We start from the raw sequence: 9,317 nt of genomic DNA on the forward strand, positions 1-9,317 counted from the left end.
TATTCATGGTCATGAAAGGATTGATTATCTTAGTACATCCTTAGGCTCAGTAGAATTAGAAGGAGCATTAATATGAAGCTATGCAGAGCTTGTTATTCATATAAAGGATAACCAATTGGTGAGGGGTAACACTTGAGCTTGAGTCCACTGCAGTCTGTAACTTAGTACAATATTTATTAGAATGTCAACTTTTATATTCAACAAAGAGGAAGAATATTATCAAGGGTACCAAGGGTATAACCCTCAGGGGTACCATACCCCTCATGGAGGGTATGTACCCCTTGTGGGTAGGGGTGTGGGTAGGACCTCCAATACATGGGTTTACCCCCGTCCATCCCTACACCCATGCCACTCAAATCGCTTGGTGCAAAGAATGTCGACACTGCGGAATTGAACACCCAGATCCTTCCTTCATAACAAGGGCAGTCCATGATGTTTTCAAAGATCTCCGCAAGGTGCGTTTCTGGATACAGTTGCTCAACAAGGAAATCTCGAACAAGGTCAGGTAAGTGTGGGATGGCGAGTTCATCGGCTAGTGCAGGAATGGTCTGGGTGTGCTTTTCCCCTTCTGTACATAGTGTATTGAGACTTGGAACACACAAATGAAATTTAAAAAAACTTATGAGATGTTCGGGCTAGTTGAACATGTACGAGTACTGAAGTTGGTGCGTCAATATCTTTGGAGTCAGCGATAACATCAATGTCAAGTATGCTGACAGTTTGGTGCACAATGGGTGACTCCTGTTGGTTTAGATTATACTCTTCTGCACTGGTAAGCTCAGCCTGTGCAGGTACATCTGCTGACAGTTCTAGCAAAATCATGATTAAATAGCAGAAAAAAAGGTAGAAATGAACGTGTACCGAGTGCTGCGAGAACAGATGTTAGACAGGTACCTGAGAGCATTCTGCGAGTGCAGAAATCTACCTGTGACGCCGCCAGCTTATCCAGACACTGGTTAGTCAGAAGCATCTGACCTAGCGTATTATATCGACTGGACCGCCTCCAAGGTTCCTTCACTGCCTTAATGTGCTTTGACTCCATGATCGAAGAGCACAAGCCGTTTGGAGCACTGAAGAGTCGAATACAATGCACATAGTGAGTCATTGAGTGTTGTCGTGGAAGTGAACATGTCGTAATCATTCCAGTAGTCTTGAAAATTTTGCGATACTGGTGAAAACAAGCAAGTGCAGCTTGGATCTCCTCGAGGGACTTCTCTGTAGGTATGTTGCAGTGGACGAGATAACAAAACTCAAGAAAGGCACTGAATGCACACACAACATCTTCAGGGACATAACCCTCAATTGCTGGCAGGTACACCTTGATACACTTAGCATTACATTATTTTGAGAAGAATTAAATATAAAATACCCTCATGAGGGCCTTTGAATCATCGCCAGTCCATTGTTTGAAGTGGCGTCCTTGCGGAAACCGACACAGGCTGGGAAAAGGAGGAACCACTGCGATCCTATGAAAAGCCAAGAGTAAATGAAGATTGCAGTTGATTAAATGTACTGTCGGTCAATATCATCTAGAATGATGTTAGCCTGTGTCTTTCCGTGCTCCTGCAAGAGGTATCTCTTGACCCATTCAACTAAATGATCCTTAAATGACCCCTTTATAATTTGATGGAGAAGGTCAGGTGCGAGTAACTCATGGATGTTGGCACGGGGGAAATCATTTGTAAATGGCTGCATATGTGTCCATTAGAAGTACAATTGAAACAAAAAAAAGGATATACCACGAGGATGGCAACTAAACCATACTCTGCCCACAAGGTATCAAAGTCGCACTCCTCGATGAGCGCATTCACATGAAGTCTTGAGCATAGGAGCGTGGTCTCATCAAGGGCCTTGCAATGCGAAAGACACCTATCTTGGTATCAGAACAAATACAATAGATGATTGAGGAAATCTACTCACTTAGCACACCACCTTTGAACTATGCATGCAAGTAATACTTGCTCTTCATAGTCTGCAATATAAGGCCCGAGTCCATAGATGATGTGGTGATAGTGCCCATCCCCAAAACGCGCAACCTCAGGTGTTGTCATGCCAGGCTTCAGGCTCTTGAGGATATACAAGAGCAATGAGTGAGATAGCTGGCAGTGAAACTTTCAGAAACCCTTTGTCTCGGCATGCTGTTTGGTTGCTTTGCAAGATGTAAGGACAATAAGATACAAAATCGACAAACACGTACTTTTGGGCATTGCGAGAAACCCTACAACAGCAACAGCATTTCAGTGGGCACGGCGTACATTGTTCTGAATGTTTCCAATAGATGCGTAGAGAGGATAGTAGTCATTTTGTCCTGTTGCGACCGAAACAGTCGTTTTATCACTTCCAAGAATCACGGGCACGAACATTGAACCATGCGTGTCAGGATCCTCAGAAATCACATCCTGTAGATGCATGTCAAACCCACAAACAATAAAATAAAAAAAGACATATAAAATCTTGCCACTGACACTCATCATTCTCCATCACACACCAGCATCACCAAAGTCCATAGCACCAGTATCACCCAAATTGGTAGTATCAGGCAGCCCAGAACCTGGCAAATGAGGCCTGCGTGGCTGAGCCGATCCAGGTTGGTGTAGGAACATGGGGTGCTTCACATTCATATGCTGCGTGTGCCCCAACCAATTCTTAAACCAACAGTTGCACCCTGGCTTCGTGCAAGGTATACAAAGACCAATGGGCTCATGGTGCAGGTGGCTCACTTGTGGGCCAGTCTGGGACATGATGCGCGGGAGGGAGCTTGTTGGTAGGATAGCCAGTACCAGTTCCTGGTGCTTGAGTTAATGGTATTTGGAGTCAGGATAGCTAATACCAGCTCCAGCACTTGAGTTAATGGTATTGGAGTCAGAGTAGGAGCTCTTGCGCTTGAGTTAATGGTATTTGGAGTTGTCGAGTTAATGGTATTTGGAGTCAGGGTAAGATGGCCAATACCAGCTCTGGCGGTTGAGTTAATGGTATTTGGAGTTGGGGGAGGGAGCTTGTTGGTAGAATTGCTGGTACCAGCTTGGGATGTCTATAGAAATCTGCAGTTAGATGAGAGCTTGTTGTTAGGATGGCCAGTAGTACCAGTTCTGGTAGTTGCACTCTGTTGTTGTAGTGCTGAAGCGTAGGCAGACTTGGAAAGTGGCATGAAGTATTGAGTACTGGGTTATGAAGGGTTGTTTGTTTGCGTTTAGTACTACTACTTGGAATTTTTGCAGTTCAACTCTTACATTTTATTGAGGCCTACCCATTGCCAGCTCCCTTCTGCCACTTCCTGCTTTTCATATCGGCTATGGCACCTCCCACTTCTCCTCGCCATACACGCCCTAAAAATGCAACTCAGCACCCTGGACTTGTCCTTCTCAAAGGTCAAAAGAAACGATGTACCAAAGCCCAGATCACACAGGACAAGGAGCGTGCCCTGGAAGCATAGGCTATCAAGGAAGCTGCCATGCAGCGTGGAGTTAATTGGCTTGCAGGCATTGAGGCTTCCATGGAGGTGCAGCAGGCAACTGAGACAGCCAACAGGGCAAAACCAGTAAAACCCCAGGCTAGACCAGTGAAGAAGAAGGAGAGTATGAAGGAGAGCATGCAAGGGGCAACTAGTGAGCTCACCTCAAAGAATCATCCAGTGCAAGCCGTAGTTCAAGATGCAGGTGGTCACCACACAGCTAATAGCACGGGTGTAGGTGCAGGCAATGGCAAGGCAATTGGAAATGAGGAGTTTGAGAATCAGGGCAGAAAGACGAAGAGGAAAAAGAAGGCCAACCCTACCATATCATGTGAAGCGGTAAGCACTGCAACAAGGCAGATCCATCAAGTTTGAGCACCTGACAGCAACAAGAAAGGAAATGTTAACCTGTCAGTAATTTGTCTTCTTACCATCATGCTATTGGTGCTCACAGAGTCTACGCTTCGCTTTATGAACCTTACTTGGGGGCTCAGAAATAAGAAATATGGCCTTTTGGGCAAGGTTCATAACTGGTGCGCTCACCTCAAACCTGAGTTGAAGGGAGCTGTGAATCCTTCCCCTGTTCCCAGTATTCCCACTGCAACTGTTTCCACCATTTCTCTGGGCATTTCATCAGCAAGAACAGGCCAAACAGTTGCGACCACAGTCTCACTTGCAAAAGATCCACCTCCTTCCTTGACTGACTCATCCAGGACTTCAGACATTCCTGCATCAGACGAAGATGGAGACGTCAACGTTGACATTGACATTGACGTTGATGCTGACAACAATGAAGACAATGAAGAATTCAAAGAGCATTTGTCGTCTCTCATTGCTAATGAAAAAGGAAGGGAGGGGGTGCAGGTGAGCATTCAACAACATCAACAAATTAAGGTCTGACATCGTTTGATGCATTTTTAGAGTGTTGTAGGGATCACTAATGAGATCATGGAATTTTCAGATGATGACGCCTCTGAAAGACTGCTGGTTGTCAATGCCATTTAATTTATTGCCATTCACTCAACAAGCTGAAATAGTGCGATTCGCTATAGAACAGGTTCAATCAACTCACACCATTAGTTCCACGAAGAGGCCAATTGAAGCAGTTGACTTGATAGACCCTGCTGATGACTCCATGATACTTGACACTTCTGATCTCATGACTCCCGAGGTCGAGCCCATTCCTACTGAGCTAGCACGGATCACTTCGAAGGTAGGCTTTTTTCTTCATATCTAATTCTATTTATACTGAGATGCTCGACAGACTAGCATAACAGTCTGCGAGAACCTAAACCCACCCAAGAAGGCCAAGTTAGAACCAGCATCCCAGATCACAAGCATTCTGGCATCACCTGAGCCCGATTTGATGTTTGCCGACATGTTGATGAAGCCAAAAAGTGGAAACCAATGGTGAAACACCGATCTTCCCCAAATTATGTTGGAGGACGGCATGTGGCAAAGGTCTTTTATCCCTACTGTTTTTCTGTGGGCAGGTGCCCAGCCTAATTTTTGGTCCATCGAGGCCGACAAACTACTTCCAGTGCTCCAGGCTATTTTTGACATTGCTTATCCAGGAATGAATCATAATGTCCAACCAAAAGGCCCTATCATTGGTTTGGTAAGTCTTCTATTCCTACCATCAAACTGCTATTTCTGACTACAAGTCATCTCTAATGAAAGGTGAATCAGCGCATTTGCTCCTGGCGCAGTAATTTTGGATCAACAGCCATGGCCCTCATCGCAAACTTTCTAGCTACTTCTAAAGATGACGAGAACAAAGACGAAGATGAAGACAATGATATCAACTTTGAACAAACACTGGCAGCAAATCTTCTCGACGAGTGGGCCTTCCTCTACAACAATCCAGATGTTCGTGACCCAGACCAGATTTACCGGTCTGAATTTATGTTGAAAATGATTGAAAGCACACATATGTGTTACAGTCAAGTACGCCCCTATTCATTTTCTTTCTCTTACATCATTGTATTACATCACGAGCGCATCTTGCCGTCGCTAGATGATCTATTCTTGTTATCTCTGACTCGTCTTATCTGATCGTCTTATCTCTGACTCGTCTTATCTCTGACTCGTCTTATCTCTGACTCATCCCTATGACCTCATCGTACCGGCCCTAAAGCCGTTATCATTCACTATATAAACTCGTCCTGTACTATGTAGTTCTTTACTTTAATCTTACTAGGTTTTACCTGGAACTTCCTTCGCTTAAGACCTCCAATCTTAAGTCGTATTGAACGTGATTCAAGTCGAGGACACTCTCCTTGTCTTGTCTTAGAAAACCCCTGAACTTCGGTATACGCCAAAGCCTTGAACCGACCTTGGCCGATTACTCTTATTGAGTAGCCATACGTCAAAACCATCCTAGTTCGTAACAAAAGATTAAAGTCTTCCACGAACACATCACTATCACGCGCTGTAACCCAGACAGAACAAACCCTGGTCATCACGACAGATAGAACTCCAGGTCCCCAGAAGCTGAAACAAGCTGACATCATTAACACCAATTTTTGGCGCTTTGAACTTAGGTGCTGTACCACCCATACCACCTTTGAATCCCCCAATGTCTTCCACGAAACCTGTCGAAATCAAGATCGGATCTCCCCCAGTCTTTGATGGGGATAGAGATAAATCCGAAGGATTCCTGATGTCATGCATGTCTTACCTCGATATTAACGAGAAGATCTATGTCGACGACAAACAGAAAATTATTTTCGTAACCTCCTTCATGAACGAAGGGAACGCGCGCTACTGGAAGGAAGATTTCCTCAGACAAGCGCAGGACCCCAACAACAAGACTACCGTAGGCCTTGTCAAAGGATATGGTACATGGATTGAATTCCTCACCGACTTCAAAAGCGCGTTTAGGCTGCTTGACCCCGCAGGAACCGCGTTAGCCAAGCTTCGCAACTTGAAACAAGGAACCGAACTCCAAGATTACATCTCGGAGTTCCTGATGCTCACACGAAGGGCGGGAATTCAAGGTGATGTCGCTAAGAAGCAATTCTTCTTAGATGGATTACACCCAGGACTGCTCGCTCGCCTCTATGGCACGGGAGACGTTTCCGACGACTTTGAAGTCGTCCTTACCACCTGCATCAATCTCGACAACTCACGCCTTCACTTGAACACCATCAGGGCGCGCCACCAACCCCAGAAGAAGAAGAACTTCAGATCTAACCGATACGTACCATCTAAAGACCCCAACACCATGGTAATCGATTGGCTTTCTGAAGAAGAACGCGTGGAACATTTCCGAACCGGAAAATGTTTCACCTGCCACAAGACTGGACATCTTTTTAAGAATTGTCCTGAAAAGAAGAAAGGAAAGACCCCGATACGCCGCAAAGAAGTAGAAAGCAGCGATGAAGAAGAAGAAGAAGCAGAAGTCCATTGTCTCAACGAGGATTTTTGATATGGGAGACTGGATCAACGTCAGTATCTCTCGACGTACCCATTAGACTTGTACGAAAAGTTGGTGAATGAAAGGAACTTCGGGTTCCCATTTCCCTCATTTCGAAAACACGTCTGAAAACCGTTGAAACCACCGCAGTTGTCGATTCCGGAGCAGCCAGAACCTTTATCTCAGAAGACTTCGTCAAGAAGCACAAGATCCGAACCCCACGCCCTTAGTAAACCTTTCAGGGTTACTACCACCGATGGAAGTTATTCCAAAAGTGGAGCCATATACCGATACTGCGTCCTCACCATCAAAATCGATGAATGAACTATGATTGGAAAGTTCAACGTCACATGCCTCGGTAGAAGGGATCAAATTCTCCTGGGAATTCCCTGGCTACGGGCTATGAACCCAGCCATTGATTGGACTGCCGAAACCCTTATTCTTTCCCAAACAGAGAAGAGTAACCAAGTTGAAGAAGAAGTTGATAAAGAAAGGAAGAAGAACGATCTTCCACTTCTATTTCAACAAGAAACCCGTCGATCGGACTTGGAAGCAATCCAAACTTAGGAAGGTACCCATTATCGAAACCCCTGTCGTTTATCCAAAAGCGACTATCGAAGAAATCATTGACGAAGAAGCACCACCCATCATTTCTACCCTTGACCCGCTCCCCGATCTACTCCCCATCCCTGATGAAGACGACGAAACCTTTGACACCAAGGAAGACGTTTGGACACAAGAAAACTTTGCCGCACCAGTGTGAGAAGTCTCTATGTACGATTTAGATGATGACGAGTTCCTGGTAGAATATTCCCCTTGACGCATCTGAACTCCAGGTAATTTCAAACACTACCATGGATATGCCATTGACCCCAGATGGAACCAGTCACTCTGAACAGAAACCCACGGTTAAACCCCTGCCACGGCCCACGGAATACGCGAAAGTTAGTAACAAAGCTCAGCAGTTCGCTCTAGCTGCGGGCTTAGAACAAAAGAAGAAAACTTTCGAAGAACTCGTACCCTCCTATCTGCACGACTTCGCGCGATATCTTCGCTAAGGACGGTCTCAACAACTGCCCCCTGAACGACCCGGTGGTATTGACCACCGTATTGAAACGAAACCCGGATTCATCCCCAAAACGTCGAAAATCTACCCTCTCTATTGCTGAACGGGCTGCTGTCAAAGCATTCATTGATGAAAACGTGAAGAAAGGCTTTATCTCGGAATCTAAATTGCCGCAAGCCAGCAGTTTCTTCTTTGTAGGAAAGAAAAGCGGAGATCTCCGACCCTGTCAAGATTATCGGTATATCAACGATTGGACGATCAAGAATGCTTATCCCTTGCCGCTTCCATTATCCCTTGTCGCACACGGTTACACAGAGCAAAGTATTTCACCAAGATGGACATTTGGTCCAGTTATAACAACATCCGCATTCACCCTGATGATAGATGGAAGGCTGCATTCACTACGGAATTCGGACTCTATGAGCCCGAACGTCATGTTTTTTGGACTTTGCAAACTCTCCGGCTACCTTCCAAAGCCTACATGAACCGCACGTTCAACAAGAAATTAATGAAGGATGGCTGGTGATCTATATGGACGATATCCTTATCTTTTCGGACAACCTTGATGAACATCACGCTCGCACCCGTCGCATTCTTATGAAAATACGTGAAGAACGACTCTTCTTGAAACCGGAGAAATGTACCTTCGACACGCAAGAAGTCGAATACCTCGGTATGATTATTTGCCCAGGATGCGTAGCTATGGACGCTGCTAAAACCGACGGAATCCGCGATTGGCCTACCCCATCCACTGTTAAAGAAACCAGATCATTCCTTGGATTCTGTAACTTCTATCGAAACTTCATCCCTCATTATTCCGATATCGCGCGACCCCCTTATCGATCTGACAAAGAAGATAACGTCTTCCTTTGGGTCCACACCATGTCAAGAAGCATTTACGACACTCAAGGAGTGTTTCCTGAAACAACCTGTTTCTCCGTAACCTGATCCATCACGGCAATTTGCAGTTGCTACCGACGCATCCCTTGTTGCAACCGGTGCTGTTCTTTTTACAGACCGACGAGAATGGCATATATCATCCATGCGGATACCTCTCCCAATCCTTGAACCCGGCAGAACGTAACTATCAGATCTTCGATCGGGAACTCCTTGCCGTTATTCGCGCACTCCAAGAATGGCGCCATTATTTGGAAGGAAACCCTCATCCGGTTATTGTTTTCACTGATCATAAGAATCTCCTCTATTTACGCACCGCGCAAAAGTTAACCCATCGCCAGGCTAGATGGCAACTCCTTCTTTCATGTTACGATATTGAACTCCACCACGTACCAGGAACCAAGCTTGCGCACCTGATGCCTTATCTCGATGTCCTGATCATGCACCGGACACCATCGATAACGAAGATATGACGCTCCTCCCTG

General features: G+C 45.5%; 2 protein-coding genes across 2 annotated transcripts; one reads left to right on the forward strand and one right to left on the reverse strand.

Annotated features, from left to right (window-relative positions):
* Nucleotides 1–197: 197 nt before the first annotated feature.
* DFJ58DRAFT_850583 (uncharacterized protein) lies at nucleotides 198–2,741 on the reverse strand (the record flags this gene model as incomplete). The annotated part of the gene is made up of 11 exons (XM_041393778.1): nucleotides 198–588; nucleotides 620–809; nucleotides 895–925; nucleotides 1,277–1,318; nucleotides 1,370–1,466; nucleotides 1,514–1,689; nucleotides 1,740–1,869; nucleotides 1,921–2,066; nucleotides 2,198–2,218; nucleotides 2,256–2,399; nucleotides 2,487–2,741. The coding sequence occupies 11 exons, from the start codon at nucleotides 2,739–2,741 to the stop codon at nucleotides 198–200; spliced, it is 1,623 nt and encodes a 540-aa protein (XP_041234597.1).
* Nucleotides 2,742–3,451: 710 nt separating this feature from the next.
* On the forward strand, nucleotides 3,452–5,163 carry DFJ58DRAFT_850584 (uncharacterized protein; the record flags this gene model as incomplete). The annotated part of the gene is made up of 7 exons (XM_041393779.1): nucleotides 3,452–3,790; nucleotides 3,908–3,984; nucleotides 4,042–4,315; nucleotides 4,509–4,664; nucleotides 4,716–4,848; nucleotides 4,945–5,069; nucleotides 5,116–5,163. The coding sequence occupies 7 exons, from the start codon at nucleotides 3,452–3,454 to the stop codon at nucleotides 5,161–5,163; spliced, it is 1,152 nt and encodes a 383-aa protein (XP_041234598.1).
* Between the last annotated feature and the right edge of the window lie 4,154 nt (nucleotides 5,164–9,317).

The sequence above is a fragment of the Suillus subalutaceus genome (assembly GCF_016647625.1).
Source record: "Suillus subalutaceus strain FC151 chromosome Unknown DFJ58scaffold_837, whole genome shotgun sequence".
Taxonomy (NCBI): Eukaryota; Fungi; Basidiomycota; class Agaricomycetes; order Boletales; family Suillaceae; genus Suillus; species Suillus subalutaceus.